This window comes from Scardinius erythrophthalmus (genome assembly GCF_964197995.2).
Source record: "Scardinius erythrophthalmus genome assembly, chromosome: 8".
Classification (NCBI taxonomy): Eukaryota; Metazoa; Chordata; class Actinopteri; order Cypriniformes; family Leuciscidae; genus Scardinius; species Scardinius erythrophthalmus.
In genome coordinates, this window is record NC_138228.1 from 18234880 (window position 1) to 18258994 (window position 24115).

Below are 24115 nucleotides of genomic sequence, written 5' to 3' on the forward strand. Positions count from 1 at the left end.
GTACACAGTCCTGCCGTTCGGCCTGTCTTTGGCACCCCGTACATTTACGAAATGCATGGACACGGCCCTCGCTCCCCTGAGGAAACAGGGAATGCGAATACTGAATTATCTGGACGATTGGCTTATTCTAGCGCAGTCAGAGACGGAACTTGTGTCTCACAGAACAGCGCTTCTCAGCCATCTGGAGGAGCTGGGTCTCTCGGTCAACTGGACCAAGAGCTCGCTATCACCCCGTCAGTCAATTTCCTTTCTTGGAATAGAACTGGACTCGGTGGCTATGACGGCCAGACTGTCGGAGCAGCGCGCGCGCCGCATCCGCCTCCTCGCCGCATCCCTCCAAATAGGCAGCCGGGTTCCGCTGAGGACATTCCAGCGTATCCTGGGGCATATGGCCTCAGCTGCAGCAGTGCTCCAGCTGGGTTTACTGCGCATGCGCCCGCTCCAACGCTGGCTGAAAATGCGCGTGCCCCACCGAGCCTGGGCGGCCGGCGGCTTGCGAGTCAGAGTGAATCAGGGCTGCATTTCAGCCCTGCAGCCCTGGCTGGCAGCCGAATGGTATCACACAGGAGTGACTATGGGAGTGATTTCACACCGGAAAGTTGTCTCGACAGACGCTTCCAACCTAGGTTGGGGAGCGCTCTTCGAAGGCAGACCGGTCTATGGCCGCTGGTCAGACCAGGAGAATCTCCTACACATTAACTGTCTAGAGATGCTCGCGGTCGAGAAAGCGCTCAAACACTTCCTCCCATTCCTCCACGGTCACCATGTTCTAGTCCGCACGGACAATACATCGGTAGTGGCCTACGTGAATCACCAGGGCGGTGTCAGATCAAAGATGCTCTGCACCCTGGCGGAACGCCTCCTCGTGTGGGCTCAGCACTCTCTGCGCTCGCTGAGAGCCGCGCATGTGCCTGGCCACCTGAACGAGGGCCCCGACAGGCTGTCCAGGGACAACGTTCCCCCTGGGGAGTGGTCTCTACACCCCCAAACAGTCCAGTGACTGTGGCGACGGTTCGGCAAAGCGAAAGTCGACCTTTTTGCGTCAAAAGACAACGCTCACTGCCCAGAGTTCTTCTCGAAGAACGAGGACGCGCTGGCCCAGATCTGGCCCAGCGGCCCGTTGTACGCTTTTCCCCCGGTCTCTCTGCTGCCTCAGGTCATCGAGAGAATCAGGGAAGCGCGCCACTCAGTGCTCCTCATAGCCCCATGCTGGGAGAACCAAGCTTGGTTCCCGGATCTAATACAGCTGGCAGACTCAGCCCCCTGGCCGATACCGGTGAGGAGAGACCTTCTCTCTCAAGCACGCGGATCGATATGGCATCCCCATCCAGAGCGCTGGTCTCTGCATGCGTGGAGCCTCAACGATTACACGCTGATCTGCCAGACGGGGTCATGAACACGATCATACAATCTAGAGCCCCCTCTACGAGGCGGCTCTACATGTCGAAATGGTCAGTGTTTAACACATGGTGCACTGCTAAGGGGCTCGATCCACAGACATGTGGGGTATCGCGAATACTGTGTTTCCTTCAAGAGCTACTGGACGCGGGCAGGTCCCCCTCCACGCTCAAAGTCTATGTTGCGGCCATTTCAGCGCTCTCTGTTTCTGAGCAGGGCCGCGCATTAGGAAGGAACGAGCTCGTCATCCGCTTCCTTAGGGGAGCCAGGAGGATGAACCCCCCGCGACCCCCCTCGGTTCCTATGTGGGATCTTTCTCTGGTCTTGGAGGCCCTGAGAGCGCATCCCTTCGAACCCTTGGAAACTGTGGATATGAAATACCTCACGCTCAAAACCGTTTTTCTGATAGCTCTGTCGTCAGTCAAACGAGTGGGAGACCTTCACGCGTTATCTGTTAACGCCGCGTGCCTCGAGTTCGGACCTAATGACTCCAAAGTCATTCTCAGACCGAGGCATGGGTACTCCCTTCAGATGGCTGCCAGCCATCGATTTTGGGCACTCCCTTCAGAGCACAGGTCATTTCCCTCTTAGCCCTGCCGACGCACGGCAGCGAGGCCGATAGTAATCTCCTCTGCCCGGTCAGGGCGTTGAGAAACTACATTTCACGGTCCGCCGCTTTCAGGCGCTCGGATCAGCTCTTTGTTTCGTTTGGTGGGCGCACCAAGGGTCTCGCCGCCTCGAAACACAGCCTGTCCAGATGGATAGTGGACGCTATTGCTGCTGCTTATGCGTCTTAAGACCTGCAGTGCCCATTGGGCGTTCGAGCTCATTCCACTAGAGGCATGGCCTCGTCGTGGGCATGGTCCAGCGGGATTCCCATTCATGACATTTGTGCAGCGGCAGGCTGGGCCTCCCCCTCCACATTTGTTAGGTTTTACAACCTGGATGTTCCCGCCTTGCAGGCGAAAGTGTTATCAGTCTAAGTCTCGCGTATGCCAGCCCACTATCTGTGCGCGGGCTACGTTGTGTGATTTAGCTCTACTGGTTGAGCTGCACTATGCAAGGTTGTCAGTTAGGACCGGCCGTGCCGCTCCTAACCCCCTAGTGTGTGCTTATGTACGGCGCTAGCCCTCTTCGGGCTGCCCGGCTCTCCGCTATCACGTTCCCCGGGCTCTCCCTGGGACTCATTCAGTGGATGCTGGGCGCGCACGGCGTTGACAAGGGCGTTCCCGTAGCGTAAGCAACTACGCAATACGAGAGAACCTCTCGTAAGAGAACGTTTCGGTTACTCACGTAACCTCTGTTCTCTCTAGAAGAGGGAACGAGTATTGCGTAGCCCGCCGTGCTCGCGCCACGAGCTCATTTCGCTTCATGCGACAGAAACCAGAGAAGCAGCCTCCGAGCCCTGTTTATATACGCTAAGCCACACCCCTTTTCGCGGGCTGTGACGCATTAAGCGCGCCAAGCGCGCTCATTGGTCGTGACGTCACGCCAAGGGCTCAGCGGTAGGCTGCTGCAGTTGCCGCAGGGCAGCCAATGGGCACGCTAGTTAGCTTGCCCTAGGTCTGCAGGCTGCCGCACTGCGTTGACAAGATTATAAAAATTAAGGATAATTTTTGGCTTCAGTATCTCGAGAAAGAAAGGCTTTCCCGTAGCGTAAGCAACTACGCAATACTCGTTCCCTCTTCTAGAGAGAACAGAGGTTACGTGAGTAACCGAAACGTTATCTTAACCCTCAGACGGTCCTCCTCGGTCATTTCTGACCGAAACATTTTCTGTTTTGAATTTCTAAAAACCACAGCTTCATCGGAATGTTATGAAACGTGGTGACTTATGGCATTAGGTATGTGAATAAAAAACAATTGGGGTCATGATCCGAGCATGCTAAGTGGTCGTAAAAAAAATTGTCACATGACTGTCAAAAAAGACAGACCCATAGGAAATGAATGGGAAATTGACAAAAAAAAATAATTCTCCGAATTTTTGGTGTACAATCTACAAATCGGCCACAATCCTAAAAAAAAAAAGTACACAGCTGTAAAGGGGTGACACTCTACAACATCAAGAGTGCAAAAAAGACACACCCACCCACACACACACACACACACACACACATACAAACACACTTTTATACACATACACACCAAAAATTTTGATTACAAAAAATCTGTTTTGAATTTTTAAAAATCACAGCTTCATCGAAATTTTACGAAACTTGGTGACTTTTATGGCATTAGGTATGTGAACACACAAAAAAATTGAGGTCATGATCCGAGCATGCTAAGTAGTTGTAAAAAAATAGTCACACTTGTGGTCTTCGTTTAAAAATGACCCCCATAGAAAATGAATGGGAAATAGAAAAAAAAAAAAAAAAAAAAAAATTATTTTACATAAAGTGTTATAATTGAATGAATTGCATTTTTTGTTACAAATTCTGTAAAAAAAAAATAAAAAAAAATGTGTCCATAAACAGCTGGGGAATTCAGATGCCTCTCCATAGAGAGCTGTACATGCCATCTAGTGGTTACACCATGGTTCTACGCTTTCTCTCCATACTCTCACCAGATGGTGCTAATCTGCTTAAAACATTTTTTTGAAGGCCTAGACCTAGACTCTATATTAAACTAAAATACTGCATTAAAAAATAAAATAAAAAATACATATATATATATATATATATATATATATATATATATATATTTTTTTTTTTTTTTTTTTTATTATTATTTATAATGGCAAAAATGGACCATAAATATTGCATAAATATTAATAAATTCAATAAAATTCTCTCAAAATACAAAATTAAAGTAGTCGATTGCCGAGTTCACGCGCATAGGTTTAGTACATATGATCACGCGCGTGAACTCGGCAATCGACTACTTTGGACTTCAACCGAAAAACAGGATGTAAACACAGGTATTTGCGCTGGCTGAATTAACATAATTTTTATTAATATCTTTCACATCTACTGCAGTCAGATTCACCCGTGATCACTCTGAAGGAATCACTCACATCTTCTGGGCACTTGTAATGACACATAAAGGATGTTAAGAGGCTAAAAGCAGGTTTAGTACTTGCCCCATTGAAGTCAACAGGGTGCAAATTTTAAAAATAGAATAACTCGGTGTAGGCAACACCGATTTTTGTCGTTGTTCTCTGTACTGACAGCACTCCGAATGTACAAAAAAATGAGCTCAATGTTAAAAATGACCAGAGTTCTCCTTTAAAGGCACATCCACATTCATGTCATGAACACTACTTAACACTAGGTGGCCGTTACAATGGATGTGCGCGGTGTTATAATGCGTTGCTATTGACGACCGTCATTATAAGGAAGGAAATGCTTTAAAAAGTGCATAGAGCTGCTTGTTTTATTTGTTGTTTGTTGATTTTCATATATAAAACTTGTTGAAATGTCTTCTGTGTGAGCATCAACTCTTTTTGAACACTTTCATCTCGTTTTAACAAAACCGTGATAATATTGATAATCGCGATAATTTCGGTCACTATAATCGTGATATTAAATTTTCATACTGTCCCATCCCTAAGTACCATTCATTTTCAGTGTGCGAACATTCTTCAAAAGTTCTTCTTTTGTGTTCCACAGAAGAATGGGTTTGCAACAGAATGTACAAAATGTTTGAAATGTGTTTTTTTTACCTGTAGCGCTCACAGTACTGAGAGAGCTGTGAATGAGCCCTGCAGAGCTGAAACATAAGAAATGCAGATTAGTTAAATGTAGGGTAAGCATTTTTTTATAAACACTTTTGTTATTCTGGTTGAAACTCTCTTCACATCCTGATAGCAATCAATAATAGAAGTGTTCTAAATATTAAAACATGTACATGTATCTTCTATGGTTGTCTCTAGGCCAAAAAATGTGCGTCCAATCATTGCATTCGGTCCAAATGCAATGATACGTTGTCCGACCTGCCTGTCAACATATGTATTTCCAAACCTCCACAAACCTGCTCACGCAGACATTCAAGCCATCAGCGCGTTCTGTAAGGCTATGCAGAGTTGTAGACAGAAAGCCACCAAGTGCCGCAAACAAACAGTTCCTCCTGAACCAAAACAACAAGCTTATGCTGCGTTCACGCCATGTCGTAACCGTAATTACGAGTTGGCAACCCATGACGTTATACGTTCCCAAATGAATTTGCATAAAACACGCATAAAACACGCCAAAACCATCTCCATATATGGGCTTTCCGCACACGCTTTCCTCACTCTCGTGTCTCTTCAAACTTGCCGCTGTTTGCAGGCGCACTCTCGCCCGATCCTCGAGTAATGCCAAGTGTGCCATTCTCACCAGTTCTCACAATAAACACCTTTTATACAGACCCAGATTACAGACCTCTCATTAGCCAGCTGGCCAAACGTGTATATCTGCGTTATTCAGAGAAACCTCGCAGCTGAAGCTAGAACACAGCTTTTCTTACTCTTTTACTGAAGCCTATGAAATGTATTTAAGATTAAATTAAAGTGTATTATTTAATGATTTTAATATAGAATTTTATGAACACACTTCAATATAATTATAGTCGTGTTAGGATGAAATATAACTTCACACGATTATAAGGCCGTACAAAGTGCTTTTTGCGTACGTGTGGTTTCAGTTGTTCCTATATCTTTTCATAAATGTAGATAAAAATTATTACACATTTTTTGGTGAATCATGATTTGTTCTTAAAATCGTTTGTACGCACATTTCACACAAATTTGTGTGGACGCATACTTGTATGAATGAGACCCATTATTATTGTAACGTTATGTGCTTTGAGACATGAGGTAGTTTAGTGCCGTCTCTCGTGACGCTTAGCAGACTCTGCTGTGTGAGTTGTGTTCATGTGTTTTGAAGGAGGCGTGGCTTTGTAGACGCTCAGACGGCTGGATCTTATGCTTTCAAAGTCAGCTTGCTATTGCTAGCCTCTCCGAAATGACCTACCCTACCTTTAACTAGTCTTGAGTTCTCTAGATCAGTGAGTTTGTGCATGCATGTACCTGTGCTCCACTGATTTCTGTACTGTGTATGGCTGAGATGGTGTCAGTCAGATTATGAGCCTCATCTATAATGACAATCTGATCCTTTAGTTTGATCCCCGACGCTTTGCGGGTGGAAGCATGGAGCAACGACTGATACGGCAATACCACCACCTGAGAAAAAGAGAGAAAGACTGAATGCACACAGTTTTATATTAATGAGAGTGTATTCCAGTGGGTATGTGCGTACCTGAGCTGCAGGTATGGCCATCCGTGTGCTGTAGTAAGGACACGTGTGTGTTTCCCGGCCGTGCTGTAGGAGCTGCTCCACGTCTCGCACCTTCACCAGCACTTCATCCCTCATCGCCATCAAATTCTCAAAACCCGAGAAGGCACACGTCGCCTTGGCATCACCACGACGCCGCTTCGGCTCCAAGTCTGGTGCTTTTTTTCGTTTCTCTGCAGATGCAGGTCAGAACTTCCTCATTATGTCATTCTCTCCAGATTATGTAATCACTGGGGCATTTCAAATAGCAATGACACTAGGCTTGAAATGGTTGAGATTGTGTTTATATTTCTGACCATGTTTGTTTTTCTGCATTTCCAAACAGCGGTCGTTCATCATTTGGACGTTTCTGAGCCGGATGACCTCTGGATTAATGCACAGGTTCTAATAAGGGCAAAAATTACACAGAAATCATCTGTTTTGCCTTTAATGAACTCGTCAATGTGTTCATAATTATTTATTGTTGAGAGCTGGCCTAGCATTGTAGCTGCGACTTTTGCTCAGGCAAGCAGCACTCATTTTCTTCAGAAAATTTAAAAATTTTAGGTTAAATGGATAGTTCGCCCAAAAATGTAAGTAAATGATGACAGAATTTTCTGTAACACTTTAGTTTTGGGTCTAGTTCTCACAATTAACTAGTTGCTTATTAGCATGCATATTACTAGGATATTGGCTGTTTATTAAGCACATATTAATGCCTTATTCTGCATGACCTTTTTCTATATCCCTTAATCCTACCCAATACTTAATTAACAAAGACCTTACTAACTATTAATAAGCAGTAATTAGGTGTTTATTGTGGCAAATGTCAAAGTTAACAGTTACTTTATAGTGAGAATTGAACCCTAATCTTAAGTGTGATTTTTGGGTGAACTATCCCTTAAAAAAAAGTAAAAGCATAATCCTTGTTATAGGTACTCATTATTTCGTTTTTATTATAATGATTTTTATCATATTAAATATATTGATTAGTATAATTGCAGCATTATACACTACTGTTTATCATTTTTGGGGTCAGTAAATTGTTTTTGAAAGAAATTAATACTTTTTTTCAGAAAGGATTCATTTAATTGATCAAAAGTGACAGTAGCCACGTTTCCATTACCCTTCAAATTGCGCAAATTGAAATTGCGAATTGAAAATACGCCCAATGGAAACACGTAAATTTCGCAAAAACTCCCATTTATCGCAAAGAAAATTTACGCTCGCATGAGGTGGTTTTTCAGGAAATTCGAAAAAGGAATATTTCGCAAAACTACAATGGAAACAGTTTTTGCGCATTTACAGTCACTTGACGTAGATGACGCTGTATGTTTGGACAGAATATGAGACAGAGTTCTTTATTAAATTCATAAAAGACAAAATAATTACAGGAATACTGGATTCTAAACCACAAAGAAATGCCACAATCAAGACCTCGAAGCAGAAATGAGGGAAAAACACTCAGAAACACCTCATATGTGCTGCTCCAAATATAATCTTTCCTTACCATTAATGCTTGGATAACACACATACGGCTCCTTTAATTAATAATGGCTAGTGCAGTGGCTGGGATATACGTAAAACCAACGTCCGTTGCCATGATTTTTGGAATGACTTTTCGCGAGAGGAAAAAATGTTTAAAAAAAGTTTTAGTCGCATAACATCGGTTAATGGAAACGCCGTCGAGTTTTTTGTCGACATTTAGAGAGAAAAAAATAAATAAAAATCGCAAAAGTTTTGCGCAAATCTGTAATGGAAACGCACAAGACATTTGTAATTTTACCAAAAAAAAAATTATATTTCAAATAAATGCAGTTCTTTTGAACTTTTAATTCATCAATAAATCCTAAAAAGAAATGCATCAGTTTCCACAAAAATATTAAGCAGCACAACTGTTTTCAACATTGATAATAATAAATGTTTGAGCATCAAATCATCATATTAGAATGGTTTCTGAAGGATCATGTGACACTGAAGACTGGAGTAATGATGCTGAAAATTCAGCTTAACATCACAGAAATGAATCGCATTTTAAATATATTATAAAATAGAAAACAGTTATTAAAAATTGCAATAATGTTTCACAAAATGTATGTTTTTTACTGTAATAATATATGCAAATAAATGCAGCATTAGAGACTTCTTTTCAAAACATTAAAAAAAAATATCACAGACCCCAAACTTTTGAACGGTAGTGTGTGTATACAATAATGGCATAAGCGTTTAAAAATCAATCAAACTGTAATCGCAAGAATAAATCTGGTGCATGTTTACCTGTCTAGAGCCCAGGTTAACCAAGTGGACAGTGTCCCCGTATGGACTCTTCTGTACCTCGTGCACAAACTGAGCCAGCTGAGAGTGAGTTCGGCTACAGTAATAAATCTTAAGATATAAAACAAATACACTGTTAAACATGCACAAAAACCTTGTTCACCAATGCAGGATGGATTTAAACATGCAGTTTAAACATGCACCTTAGTGACATGATCCTCCTCTAGATCTTCATCATCGTCATCAACACACAGCCTGTAGAGGGAACGCTATGAGAACTCAAGGCTGGGAGACACACACTCATCCACAAACACAATCAATACCTGCTCTTTGTCGTGGCCTCATCATCACTCTCATATTCTGCTACAATAAGCCTCTCCTCCTCTGGATCGTGGCTCTCTGACTCTACCCCCTCTCTGCTGAGCTGCAGTAATTTTACAGCCTCATCATCTCCATTGGCCTGTTAAAGGTGCAATTAGTGACATGACTTTAACTGGGTAAATATCCATATGAGCAAATGAAAGAAAGCAGATCCTAACTTGATGTGTTTATTTGTGAAGATTAGACTATTGAATATTAAAAAAATAAAAAATAAACAACCTTTTGTTTATTTCCAGGTAAACCCCAGATTGCAGTCTTTAGCCCTATTCGGATGGGATTAACTTTACAAGGGTAGATGGAGTAATCTTATTTTACCACCGGACGTCTGTAATATTAATGGCCAATTCGCACGGGATAAGATATCTCAGTAAAACTAGCAGAAGTGAGAGGAGTAACTCGATTTGCGCATCGCAGTCACTCCTGTCGTCATGTGTGTATTACGTTGCTTCCTGATATCACTTGCGCAACATACACATAACCTATATTTATATATATATAAAACAGTTATGTTCGGTTGAACGATGTATTAATTAACTTCAGATTGGATTGTGTTGGTAAAAGGCACTTACCTAACACTAAAAGATGTTTCGTGCCTCTAACAAGTGCTTTCGATCTTCTTTCTGATCTGAATGGTATGTGGGAAACACTTGAGTTTTGCCACAGATTTGTCCCAGCATCTAGAACGCAACTGAATGCTTTTTCAAGCATCTCCATACTTGAAAAACCGGGAATGACGGAATATTTACATACATATTTACAGCAGGTCTATTCGCACTGGATTAGTATTACCTGAGGTAATTTTTCCGGACCTTTTTACTGAAGGTAAAAGTCACTGACATTGTCTGCAATGATTACTGAGATGGCACATTCGGACGGGACTAAAATCACAGAGAAGCTCTGGTAATTATTACTTTACCCCACCTCTCCATGTTCAACTTGTCCCGTCCGAATAGGGCTTTTCAGATCCCACTGTTCATGCACTCACTTTTCTCTTCATATCATATCTGAGCTGGGCATTGTGTCGGATCATCTCCAGTCTCTCCTCACGCTTCTTCCGTTTCAGCTCTTCATCCTGAATGAAATTGAGGACAAGGATGATTTTATTTTACATTTTTATATACAGGGGTTTTCAATCTTTTAGATACCATGGACTTGCATATATGATCAACCTCGTGAAAGGCAGCTAGATATATATACAGTCAAACCAAACTTTTTTTAGACATCAACATTTCTCACATTATAACAGTTTATTCGCTATAGTTTAGAAAATGGTAATAAAATTTCGTTGAATTATACTGAGAAGGGTCATAGCACTTGCATTTTGTTGTCCTACTGCTAGTTTAACTGCTTCTATTGTTCTCATTTGTAAGTCGCTTTGGATAAAAGCGTCTGCTAAATGAATAAATGTAAAATGTAATGTAAAATTTGACAAGAACTCAGAGTTATCAAATCAGTTGATATTTCACTGGTTTTGGCCATCCTTCTGTTAGACTGTCCTAGTGTTAAAATGTCTGTTAAAATGTCGCATTAGCAATTAAAGAAAAAACACTTAAAGGTGGGGTATGTGATTCTCTTTTTTGTCCATTTTTTCAAAATCACTTGAAATCCTATTCCTAACCCACTTACAGCCACTGAGTTAGAAGCACTGAAATGAAAATTAAGCAATTTAATCATCTGTGGAACGGGCAGGACTCGAAAAACTCCAGCCAATCATTTCCAAGACCACCGCAAAACATGGTCAGGTCAAAGTGTCTGAATAATTTTTGGTCTATAAATACATTTTACTGGTAGTCCACTGTATAAAGAATTTTGGGGTATAATATGTCACAGTTTACTTTATTTTGCTATCCTCACTTACATAAATGAACTATAGTGTATAATGATATATATTATATATATATATATATATATATATACAATTTTTAAACAAATGTAAAAATAATTTTAGTCATTTTATTTGTAAAATAGTATTTTATCAAATTATTTATTGAATAATTTTAATATTATTTTTATTTTTTCAGTTTTTTCTCACATTTTCCCTTAGCACTACCTTACAGCCCACGAAAACCCCTGCTTAGAAACACGTGACTTGAAGAGCTGATGAACTGTGAAAGGTTCTCGTACCTTTAGCTTGTTCACCATGTCTCGTTCCGCTTTCTTCTGCACAAACTCAGACACCCAGTCTGGCTCTGACAGTTGGCTGTTGCCGTTCTCCTCCTTCACAGCGTCACACTCCTCCGGTTTATCCAGAAGTCTGGCAGCCTCTCGTTTCTTCTCCTCCTCTTGGTCTCTCAGCCACGTCAGTGCGCCGCATATAAGACTCAGAGACTTTCCCTGCAGGAGCAAACACAAGAAAGCTCAAACATCCACTGTCATCTGTACTGAGATGGTGAGATGAACCGATCTAATGCGCAGACTGACCGTGCCAGTGGGACTCTCGAATATACCGACTTTCCCCTGATCAAGAGCAGTGTAAAGTGCCTCCATGAAGCTCTCCTGAATAGGATAGGGCTGGAAGGGGAAAGGAAACCGACCGCTCTTGCTCTCCATATCATATAATCGGGATCAGGTTAGATTCCAAAATACAGACTAAACACCACATAAACTCAACAAATCAACACTGCATTTGGGCCAGTTACACGCTGACAATAAACTCTTCACAGTGTCAACTCACTATGTGAAAAAGTTCATATCTAAATCTGTCGGCTTTCCCTCGCAATTGCACTGAAATCACAAATGGCTGTAAAGAAATATCGCGTTAATCCATATCACAGAAAACACGTTCGCGTAAACTTCCTCGTCGAACAAACGCGCCAGCCTTCTGCTTTAGCCAATGAAAACCAGGGAAATTTTCTTAGAAGCTAGGGACCCGCATCAAATTTCACTCTTTCATAAAAACCGAGACAAGAACAGATTTGGGAGATTTTCACCCTTTCTTGAACGCCTTCCGTTGATTTTCACTAACTAATATTCTTTTGTTTAAACATCAGAATTTTTAAAGTCGTCTGTTTATTAAATATTTTATTGTATATGTTATGTTTTATTGCATTGTTTGATTTATGTCAGTGTTCATTTTGTATTATTTATATACTGTTAAAGTATTTAGTCATATTTTGAATTATTTTTTATATTTTCAGTTTCCGTCATTTTTTATGTGCTCTTTTCATTAGATTTTTTTTGTTTCTATTTAGCCATAATTTATTTTTATTTCAGTTTTAGTAATTTTTTATTCTAATTTTATTTTATTTTATTCCAGATTTATTTCAATGACTTAATAGTTTTATTTAGTTAACAGTGACAACACTGCTTTCTTAAATCTTCCATCTGTCATTCTTTTGTTTAAACATTAGTCATGTTTTGTTTAAAATGTCTGTCTATTTAATATTGGTATCTATCTATCTATCTATCTATCTATCTATCTATCTATCTATCTATCTCCATGGGTAAATTCTGACACTTACACGTGACATAGTATTGTTTTAAAGTGTGTTGTATAATACAAATGTGTATTTTATTTTAAACAATCTTATTATCTTTCATTATACATGTTACATTGAGTACAGTATGCAGTGGGAAACTGCATGACAAGCTACATGCTTCATGTTAAAATGTATTTTATCAATCAAATATGTATTCTATTTGTTCAGTACACATAAAGTGATTTGAATATAATCTACAATATAATCTGATCATATAAACAAACAGTATAACCCCTTTTTCGTTAATGACTTGGTTAAGATTTTAGCGACGGTGCCTAGTCAATTCTAGAGCCTCCACACAGTACACAAGCTCTGGAAAGTTCGCTGAGTCGGTTCAGTTTTCAGCGACGGGGCCGAACGTTATATAAACGCATCGCTCAGCCAGTTTGTGGACTCAAAAACCACATTTAACGGCCTCTAACCTACACATTCGCGCTGTAGATAACCAAGTCCGTTCCTAATAGCGCCATTAAAGCCGTTTAGTTCTGCAGACGTCGAGTCTTCAGTGATTCTTTAAAGGAAAGACCGCTCTGTGAGGAGATAGGATCTATTGTTTGGGCTATTTAAAAGGAAATTTTCATATTAAATCAAAGATGACTGCAGAAGAGGTGGTGACTGAAGGTTGCAGCATCCCCGTCGAGGGTGAAGACATCACCCCAAAGAAAGATGGAGGTGTTTTAAAGGTAAATACTGCAGTGCACTGAGCCGCATTGACTCCATGAGGGAGGTGTGACTGGCTGAATGCATGTAACTTAACGTTAACGTTAGAGCCAATATTTCACTCTGTTAGCTCACTTTACTCCAGCTATAACTTAGCTGTTCTATGCAGGCAAATACCATACGTATAAACGTTTAATTTATTTAAACGTTAATATTAACTGGTTTCCCACACCGCCTGTCGCTAGAGATTTTGTCGAGCTTAAAGGGGTAGGTCAACCACATAAAAAATTTTTTTACACTTTTGTCGTCATTCACTCACTCTCAATGTCTAACACTTACACATTATGAGTCTCTTTCTTGTGTGAACCACAAAATGAGATACAGCAAAACATTAGCGAATGGCACCATTCACTTTCATTGCATCTTGTCCTACACAACGAAAGCGAAAGGCGACTGCCGACTGATACATGAATAACATCTCCTTTCGAGTTCCTTAGACAAAAATTAAGTAATTATGTTTTGGAATGACACTAGGACGAGTAAATGATGACAAAAAGGTGAATTTTCCGTTGATTTAAACAGCGTTGCAATGTTGTTCCATTTGCACAGATTTACCCACGTGTCCGGTAAACAATAAAGTGTCATCGAATTTGTATTCATATACAACTGACACATTTATGTTTGGGCTAGTTAAACATTTTCAATGTAATGCGTTAAAAAAATAAGCGTCTGAATGGCTCTAATTATAACGTGCAATATAACACACCTTTAGAATTTGCCATGTACAAACGTTGATAAAATTATCTGTTATTGTGTAATGTATAGCCTAATTAGCGTTAGGCGTGAACATCTTTCTGCCCCATGGCCTTTGAAGATTGACAGGTCACAGGTGTAGTGCAGTCAGTGCTACTAACAGATTGATGATTAATCTCTTTCTCTCTTCTACAGATGGTCAAGAAGGAGGGTACAGGCTCTGAGTTGCCTATGACCGGTGATAAAGTATTTGTGCACTATGTCGGAACCCTGCTTGATGGTACACAGTTCGACTCCAGCCGTGATCGAGGGGAGAAGTTCTCCTTTGAGTTGGGCAAAGGTGGGTATTATAAGGTAAAGGGGATTAAATGTTAGTGTGACCTCTCTGACAACATTGTAAAAAACTTTGTTGAGCATGCAACACAACTACTTTAAAATATTATTTGCTCTGTCTTACAGGTCAGGTGATCAAAGCATGGGACATCGGTGTGGCCACGATGAAGACTGGCGAGATCTGCCAATTGATTTGCAAACCCGAGTATGCCTATGGAGCTGCTGGCAGCCCACCCAAAATCCCACCCAACGCTACCCTTGTGTTCCAGGTTAGGACTAGACGCAGGTGAACAGACTTCTCGGAGTATTACAAGGAGTGTTTTTGTATTGACGTTTCCATTTGTTTGTCTGGCAGGTGGAGTTGTTCGAGTTTCATGGGGAGGACATCACCGATGGAGAAGATGGTGGAATTATTCGCAGGATCATCACTAAGGGGGAGGGCTACACAAAGCCTAATGAGGGTGCATCTGTGGAAGGTAAAACATATTGTTCTTATGCTTCTATCATGCTTTTTTGTTGCTGTTTGAGCATGCAATTGGCTGCAAAGCACAAAGCACTCTGATCCAGGTGAAGAAACCAAAGAGAGTATTGCGTTCCGAGTCATAAATCTCTTGGTGGTCCCGCGGATGTACCGGAAAATGAGAGGAGGCCGCTCCTTTGTGGCCGCTGCTCCCAGGCTGTGGAATAGTTTACCTCATTATATCCGGCAATGTTCCTCTCTTAGAGAGTTTAAACGACATTTAAAAGCATATTTTTTCATATTGGCATTTGATCATTCATGAGTGCTGTGTTAGTGGTGTAACGGGTTATTATTAATGCCGCGCTGATTTTGAGGTTTTATTTTGTGATTGTCTGTGGCAATGTTATAGAATTTGAACGTGATTTTATGATTATTTTACTCTGTCCCATCAGTACAGCACTGTGGTCAACCTTTGTTGTATTAATATGTGCTTTATAAATAAATTGAACGTTGAACATTGAACAAAGTCCACTCCAAAGGGAGTTATTCTCTATATCAGTAAGCAGGCTTGCTACCATAAGTCGGTGTTACATGGTGTTCAGTCGCAACACCGGTTTCATCACTTAAACTTTAAACTTTTTTTCAGTTTAAAGTGTTAAAAATATTTAATGCAATTAACGCATTATACGTTTTTTTCCGTCACCCGTTGACTGGCGTTGGATAATCATGCTCTTATTAATGCAAATGCTTTTAAACCATTCAAGCGCGACAAGACAAAAGAGCCCGCGCTGTCTGTCCTATGTGACACACACACACACGACCCACAGAAAGAGTTTGTCCGTATCGAGTTCTCTTTCGGGATTGAACGAACCATAACACAAATTATGCCAAAATGTCCGTTTTGTCAAATGTGTCCTCATAAGAGCAGTCTTAAAAGAGTAAAATAAATACTTAAATAAACGGAAAGATTTGTGAGAAAATGGGATCCGTCTCAGATCCGCGTCATTTGCAGAAGCGGCTGGTCTTAAAGTGTTACAAAGGTAAGAGGTAAGTGTTACGAGGTAAATTACTTGCTCATTCCTGCAGCCTGATAATCATGAATGCACTCTGCTATCTTAACACATCTCCGGTGAACGGCTTCTTCGCGCAAAAGAAAAACTCTTCATAAAGCGCAGTGAAATGCAGCGACCTATGTGGCGTTTCCTGATGGATCGAGGTTGTTCCTTAACTTAATTTTCTACGTGCAATTCACACACGCTTTAATTGCTTAGAGCTATTAATGTCGTGAAAAATACATAGAGGACACTGACAACGTGCTGACAGACAGGACCGAGCAGGTAACATTTAATATGAAACAAAGTCTCAACTTTCAAATTTGGTCAGTCAAAGAAAATTAAACCATAAATAGGCATACTGTTTTTTGGCTTTTTAATGTGTCGTGACAGATTGCCTCAGTTATGATTGGTCAGATTGCCTGTCAATCAAACTCCCTTCAATTTTTATATATATATATATATATATATATATATATATATATTCCTGCGTAATCGACTAGTAGCAGCTGTACTGTTTAGTCGACTAGTCTTGAACATCCATAGTGGTAAGGGATGTGACATTTCCGAAACTAGATCGAAGTGGATAACCAATCATAACACAATGGTCCAGCCAACCAATCAGAGCACATTGTGCCAGAAAGGGCTTCATAGAGACATGAACTAAACACAGTGTTACTGACAGACTGGGAAGATAGGTGCTGCAGAAAAGTAAAATATGTATAAAAAAAAAAAAAAAAATATTTAAATATTCAAGATGGCTGGGTGATTGAAAAAAAAAATTCACACTAACATTTTTCATATCAGTTGAAATTGATAATTATCATGATAAATGTCAAATCTTTTATTTCCTAGTTTACAGGCAGATTTTTGCTCCCAAGTAAAAATGTCATAGAAGCCAGACTGTTAATTGTGGCTTTAAACTACTCTTTATCATGACAAACACATTTTTGAATTCTTTACACTTTTCCAGTAATTTTTACTTAACAAAATAAAGATTGTAATGAAAAAATGTCTTAGTTGCTAAAACTAAGTTGCTTGCACTAATGGCTGATATTGTTTCAAGTCATGAAACGTGTGTTGCCTAACTTTGACACATATCAGCGCAGGCTGCAATACTAATGTTACATGTTTTGTCTCTTAGAAATGCACATTTCACAGTAGCTTGAGTTAGGGTGCAGATGTAAATTTATGTCATTTACAAAAACGGTAAATTGTTTTATATTGTAAAATGTAGATATTCTGACTGTTTGAGTTTTATTTAAATTAACCATTGGTCTTCCATAGTAGCATAGATTTAGATTACGTTAACCATAGTTAAAAACATGCATCCTCAATCAATACCATTGTAAAATGTAACTATGTGGTTTCTATGGTATTTGTATGAAAAACAGTAGCCTAAATACATTTACTATAAATGCTCAAACACAATAATTTAATCACAAAAAATACTGCAATTATATTCCATTTCTCCTCTAATACATTTAGTACATGTCCACATTAATAATTTAATTTTCGTTCTGAATATCCCACATTTCTGCCATGGTGCAGTTAGTGTTACTACAGTAAATTCATAATGAATGATGAAGATTTGTAGATTGAAAATCCTTCTGACTGTATCGTTGCGCACACTGTTTCTCCTGTTTGTCAGCGTTGTTTCATCTGGCTTAACTAGTTTAAATCGCCAAGACATTTTTTGTTCTTCGCTGAATTCAAGCGCTTCTCATTGGAACTCACATTGCTGTTTAGTGGTCGCGTGATCTACACGGCAGTCTGCAAGTGTCCACTAAGTGAGTTAATGCAAAGTTATCAGAAGAAAGAAGCAAAACTAATTTAATCATTCTTTGTATGTGCATCATAGTTAATTTTTCCTTTTCTTTGGTTTAGTGTGTTTGGTGGGCCGTCACGAAGAGCGTGTTTTCGACGAGCGTGAGTTGAAGTTTGAGGTGGGAGATGGAGAGAGTTTGGGTCTGCCTCCAGGCGTAGAGAAAGCCTTGCAGTCCATGGAGCAGGGAGAGGAGGCGCTCTTCACCATCAAACCAAAGTAAACACACATTTCTTACACCTGTGCACAGTATCTGTGAAAGTTTTAATTCATTTATTCATGAATTTATTTTTGAATTTCAGGTATGGCTATGGAACTGCTGGCAGCAAAAAATTCGACATTCCACCTAATGCTACACTGCAGTACACAATTAAACTGAAAGCATTTGAGAAGGTCAGTGTGTCCTCCTGAATAAAAGCAGTGCAGAGCTAAATTTACACCCACATTACTCAGTATATGGGAATGTTATGTTATGGGGGTTTATATTGTAGGGAACTTGTGGGTTTTTAATATAAAATTAAGCGTATCGTGATCGTAGCGTACCTCCACCCCTAAGAACAACAGTAATGTATGATATAATTTTTTTCTAGCTTTGTAAAAATAATCATGCTTTAATACTTAGTACAGACCGTAAATGATCAGTTATGCAGTAATGTCTGTACTAAGTCATTGTCAGGAGGTTAAGATGCTGTGTCCTGTCACACAGGCCAAAGAATCCTGGGAAATGAACTCGAGTGAGAAACTGGAACAGAGCGCCATCGTCAAAGAGAAAGGAACTCAGTATTTTAAGGTAGAAGCAATGTCATGTATTTATGCTCTACATCCCATTTTAATGTAATAGTAGTGCTATGCGGCATAACGGTTCATCCAGTTTACCAGTTTCAGTTTTTCGTATGTATTTTTTAAATGCCACCACACCGGTACATAGCTGAAAGAACTGCTGCATCTATTCAATGGCCACGAAGAACGCCAGGGTTCCCGCGGGGTCTTAAAAAGTCTTAAAATGTCTTAAATTCTGAACTTAAAATTTAAGGCCTTAAAATGTCTTAAAAACAGGCAGATTTTCATCCGCGGTCTTAAATTACATTTAGTCAGGTCTTAAAAAAGGTTTTACCGTCGTTCATTTCCAGAAACGCTGGCCGCAGAAAGTTATTACAAAGTAGCAAAAAAGTATCGAAGTCGCTCGCCAAGAGGCAGTTCACATATTGCGTCTTTTTCGCGCTCAAGTTCATTCAAATGTAAGCGCGCTTATAATAGAATCGACGCGCTCGTTTTTTTCCAGGCGCAGCAACAGGAAAAAAGACATGAAGGAAGCGGGTGCACCCAAACACTACGGGTGTTTTTCTCTTCTCCGTAAATAAATCTTGTAACAGAGTTACAGCAAGCGTTTTTCGGCAGTGGAAAGCCATTAGCCACTAAAACTTTTTTGTCATTATGGAGAGCGCAGGGCATGGTTGCATAGCAACGACAGACGCCACGGGAAAATCGGACCGAATTTTACTATTAATAATAAAAGATAAGCTAAAGTGTATTGTAAATGTCACTAAATCATTTTTTTATAAATAGAATGAGTCAAAAAAGATAAATTAAAGTCTGAAATATGTGAGGTTTATCTTTTTATAAAAACCTTTTTTGTCAACTTAATTTGAACTTGTACATGTTAGTATATAACATGTTGCAAGACACTTTTAAAATCTGGCTATCATTTTTAATCGTATTATTTTAATGTTTATGTTAGTGCGTATTGATGCTAATTTTATTTGTTATTTGCTGTTTTTCGACAAAACTTGGTGAATTGATTTCATTGTGTAGTATTAGTACTTTTGAACAGGATTCTGTGATAACAGTGATAATTTTTGGCACTATAATAATTAAGTGAAATGTTCATGCCATTTCATCTCTAGTTATGATCAACTAAAATCATTTAATTATGTGTTTTTTACATTAGGTCTAGCCTATAATATGCAAAGTACAATTTTCAAAATTATATCTGATTCTGTTATTTTCTCTGACACGCGTTGTTGGGTCTGGAAGGTTACTAATGTGATTGCTTTATCTGTAAATTAAGTTAATGCTTTTTCAATTACTGAATTCATTGAAATAAAATGAATTCTTTGATTTGAATATGTTTTGGCAATGCGTCATGTAGGTCTTAAATTTCAATCTTTATGGTCTTAAAATGTCTTAAAAAGGTCTTAAATTTGACTAACTGAAACCTGCAGGAACCCTGGAACGCTATATATAGTGTATTGAGAGAGGACCTCTATTGAATGCAAACCCTTCTTTCTAATGGTTATAACTTTATAACAAGAATAATTTAACATGGCAAATATCATGCAGAGCCCCATGATCCAGTCACAAATGGAACTTTCTGTATAGAGTGGAATGTCATGGAATTTGGACATTTTTGGATGAATAAATCAAAGCACCTCCTAGTGCTCATTTTATAAAACACAAAGGAACCTACATGAGACATTGCTTAATAACTTGACAGCTTTAACTAAAAATATACCTAAGTTTAAGAAACATGATTCTGATAAGAGTGGTTTCCAACATATTGATGGAAGCAGTTTCCCATAATTTTCTTTTTAATTTGGTCAAATTCATGCAAATTCAACAGAGTTCACGTCAACAAAAGCAACAGAATGGGCTTAATTTTATTTATCATCGGCTAATTTCAAAACTAAAGACCACAATAGGAGAGGGCTGGTAATATAATCTAGTCTTTCAGACCTGTGCGCTTTCATTGACTTGCATAATTTAAATCTCACACTTAAATCATATTTATAGCTCCTAACTTTTTAGGCTATTAAAGCTGGTATAATAGCTGGTTTAGGCTATTAAAGAAATGTAATTTTGCTAAAGAGGAACTTTTGCTTTAAATAATTATTTAAAAGCAGCCTACTTCAGTGTAAAATGCTACCATGTCATCGTGCTTAACACTGAGAATTTGAATAGTGTGACGATCGGGTACGTACTTCAAATTGCTTACTGGCAAAACCTGCCAAAAATAAAGCAATTATTAAATTTTTATTTGATTAATGATTACATTTTAAAAGAGTTACCATCTTATGATAGCAAAATAAGCCACTATAAACATATATTAAGGTCCAGTCATAAAAAAAGTACCATGATGTATCATTAAAACCACCAAAATCTTGAAAGATACTGATACAGATTTTTGGTCATACCACCCAGCTCTATCTAATAGTATATTATTTTAAAACCTATTTATTGTACAAGATCACCACAATAATGAGTGTGTGTCGTTGTTTGTTATGAGGTTGCCCTCATTGAATGATTTGTTTGATTAATTGGAGTGTTTCGTGTGCACAGGAGGGGAAATACAAGCAGGCAGCTGTGCAGTACAAACGCATTGTGTCCTGGTTAGAGCACGAGTCCAGTATGGAGCCGGATGAAGAAGAGAAAGCCAAAGCGCTGCGATTGGCTGCTCACCTAAACCTAGCTATGTGCTACCTAAAGCTGCAGGAAGCAAGTCCTGCCCTCGAGAGCTGTGACAAGGTAGGATATGAATACTTAAGGTTTAAGGTAGTCATATTCAAGTGCTGCCAAAGTTAATAAATCATTTAGTAGACACTTTTATCCATTGCATTAATGCATTTATCAATTCATGCATTCCCAAGGAATCAAACCCATTCCCCAAACCCAACCCTAAGTGTTGCTAGTGCTCTATAGTTTGAGCTACAGGAATGCTTAATAATGGCTCTGAATATGTAATGCCTTGAAATAAAATGGTTAATGTGCAAAATAGATTCACGTAAATGAGCATTTCATGTGGCATTTCATATTGCTGCTCATGTATCAAGTAAAAAAAAAAAAAAAGTTGCTCTTAATGTGGGTTCACACTTGAGTCTTCTTTAAAGGTACCATACTTGCTCAGTATTGTCAATTGTTCAATATATATTTTATATATATATAGTATGTATGTATATATGTACACAATAGATTCTGTTGTCACTTGTTACTTACTCAGTTCTACACATTTTAAATCAAACTTTTTATTAATGATTTATAATTAATTGCAATGGGCCTTACTGGCTGCGCTTACACTGGCACAAGTTTTTATTTATTTTTTTACTCGCATCTGATGCAGATCATAATTTGTTGCACACATTTAAACAAAAATCCACACGAGATCCGTTTTTTTTTTCCGCATCTGATCTGAGGCACTTCTAAATGTGGTTTTAAATCGGGTACATATCCGATATCTGGACATCTGACATGTCTAAACTTGCATATCCGATTCCGCCTGGAATTCCAAGCCACCACAAGGTGATGACGACACTTTGCCCACAAAGATAGCTGAAACAGACGCTCACACTTAAACTCACAGCTTTTTTTTTTTAGTGAGGTGGAAACTTTATAGTTAAGAAATTGCGCGCACACACAGAAACATTCAGGAGAACGGAAACTGGTTTTAAAATTTTATAAATAAAACTGCTTTGCTACTGAAAGCTACACTATTTTTCACAGCAGTGAGGTGATAACTTCACTGTTTTTGTACATAAACAAGCTTCACTAAACTCAAACTCGCTCACTCAATATAAACACGGATATCGGCTACCAGTCGTGTCTAACATGAATGTAATCAGGTGGGACATCAAATCGGCTATGGTCAAAAGATTCGATCTGTGCATTAAGACTTAAAGTGTAAACGCAGCCATTGTGATTTTGACTTTGAAAAGTCCTAATTCTTTTATTTGGTGGCTAAGTAGGCTGTTTAGAAATGGTTTCTTGCTTAAATTGCAAGTAAATCTGACCATTGCACCCTTCCAAACTGTTCTCATCGTTGTTGTTTTTTTTGTTTTTTGTTTTTTGCTTTCCATTCTTTTGTGTGTGAAGGCACTGGAGCTGGACCCAAATAATGAGAAGGCTTTGTTTAGGCGAGGAGAGGCACTGGTTGTCATGAAGGAGTTTGACAGGGCGAGAGCAGATTTCCAGCGCGTCACTCAGTTGTATCCAGCCAATAAGGCAGCGAAGAGCCAGATCGTGCTCTGCCAGAAACATATCAAAGCGCAACACGAGAAGGACAAACGCCTCTATGCCAACATGTTCCAGAAGTTTGCAGAGAGAGACGCTAAAGTAAGTGTCTAAGGTTACTAGCTCTTAGTCACTGCACAAAAGAAATACCCGCCAAATATCTTTTGTCTTCCATCTAATATTGTTTTTTTGGTTGCTGTTTTTCAGAAGGAGGCGGATCAAGAAAAGGAGCAGGAAAAGAAACAGAATGGTAGTGCAATGGAAATAGAAGAAAACGGAGCCCAGGAACAAACCGCAGCATAATGGCATGCGTTTCTATGAATTACTGTGTTTTTTTTTTTTAAGAGTTTTTTTTTATATATATATATATATATGTATATACGTCATATATATATATACCTTCTATAATTTCTGTTCCCCTGAAGTGTGTTTGTGCAAGTGAGGATGCGTGCGTGCTTTAGTTTCTAATCTAATGTAGCGAGACGTTTGCTTTTGTACTGTGGCCAGACCCTTATGGCCAGGGTGAGTATGAATGCTAGTGTGTGCATTACTGTAAGGCAGCTAGTCAGCCTGGCCATGTTCTCTGCTGCGTCTCTTTACACTTGGAGAACGTGGAAATAAAACGATTCTCAGCCTGTAGCTTGCACTGCAGCCTCTCGTGTCGGCTGCAAAAACTGATGCTGATCCTTAGAAACTCTTTGAGTCGCACTGCTGTACAATAAAGCGCTTTTCTGTCCCGTCACTAAACTTCACGTGCATGGAGGTGATCACCAGGGCAAAAAGACAATTGTTTTCTTTGATTTGTAAGCTTTTGAGTGTTTTTTTTTTTTAATTCTCCAAGTTTATTGTGTACAACTTATCACAACTGGAAATCTTTTGATAGAGAATCTCTAGAGAAACCACACACATTTCCTGTGAAGAGCCCTCTTGTCTGCTTCACTCTGTGTGTAGTCTTTTCTAGCAGTGAACATCAATATAGGGCTGACATGTTTGTCATTTTACAAAGTGAGATCATGAACTTAGACCTGCAGTCTTACACTGTCTTTTTTTATCTTTTGGACAAGATTACCTATGATTTCTCCATAAATTGTACTTGCACATTGTATATCTCATGGTGGATCGTCATGGCAGAAGAGGCTCGCTTTACCCTGCGGCGCTGTGTGACGGAGCTCAACCAGGACAGGATTTGTGTGTAAGAGAGACATACAGACAGTTCTGTTCCCATGTCCTTGAAACTCTGATGTTGACTAG

The 24115-nt window shown here is 39.4% G+C and overlaps 2 protein-coding genes across 4 annotated transcripts in view; one reads left to right on the forward strand and one right to left on the reverse strand.

Annotated features, from left to right (window-relative positions):
- The window catches only part of ddx11 (DEAD/H (Asp-Glu-Ala-Asp/His) box helicase 11), a 27361-nt gene extending 15248 nt beyond the window's left edge, over positions 1–12113 (reverse strand). For both annotated transcript variants that reach the window (XM_081372965.1, XM_081372964.1), the window contains exons 1-10: positions 11723–12113; positions 11426–11635; positions 10287–10373; positions 9244–9380; positions 9124–9175; positions 8924–9031; positions 6964–7051; positions 6632–6840; positions 6403–6555; positions 5059–5105 (exon numbers count right to left, since the gene is read on the reverse strand). In XM_081372965.1, the coding sequence (XP_081229091.1) occupies positions 5059–5105; positions 6403–6555; positions 6632–6840; positions 6964–7051; positions 8924–9031; positions 9124–9175; positions 9244–9380; positions 10287–10373; positions 11426–11635; positions 11723–11851 (1220 nt within the window). In that variant the 5' untranslated portion in view covers positions 11852–12113. The remainder of the gene's footprint in view (positions 1–5058; positions 5106–6402; positions 6556–6631; positions 6841–6963; positions 7052–8923; positions 9032–9123; positions 9176–9243; positions 9381–10286; positions 10374–11425; positions 11636–11722) is intronic.
- A 940-nt stretch (positions 12114–13053) lies between these two features.
- Positions 13054–24115, forward strand: fkbp4 (FKBP prolyl isomerase 4). Of its 2 annotated transcripts, none has more exons than XM_081372360.1 (10): positions 13054–13463; positions 14389–14533; positions 14653–14795; positions 14882–15002; positions 17926–18082; positions 18166–18256; positions 18570–18653; positions 21200–21385; positions 22727–22966; positions 23072–24115. In XM_081372360.1, exons 1-10 carry the CDS (start codon positions 13374–13376, stop codon positions 23165–23167), a joined length of 1353 nt encoding a protein of 450 aa, XP_081228486.1. In that variant the 5' UTR covers positions 13054–13373; the 3' UTR covers positions 23168–24115. The 2 variants fall into 2 exon arrangements, with proteins under 2 accessions (XP_081228486.1, XP_081228487.1); XM_081372361.1 differs by having other exon boundaries at positions 23075–23314.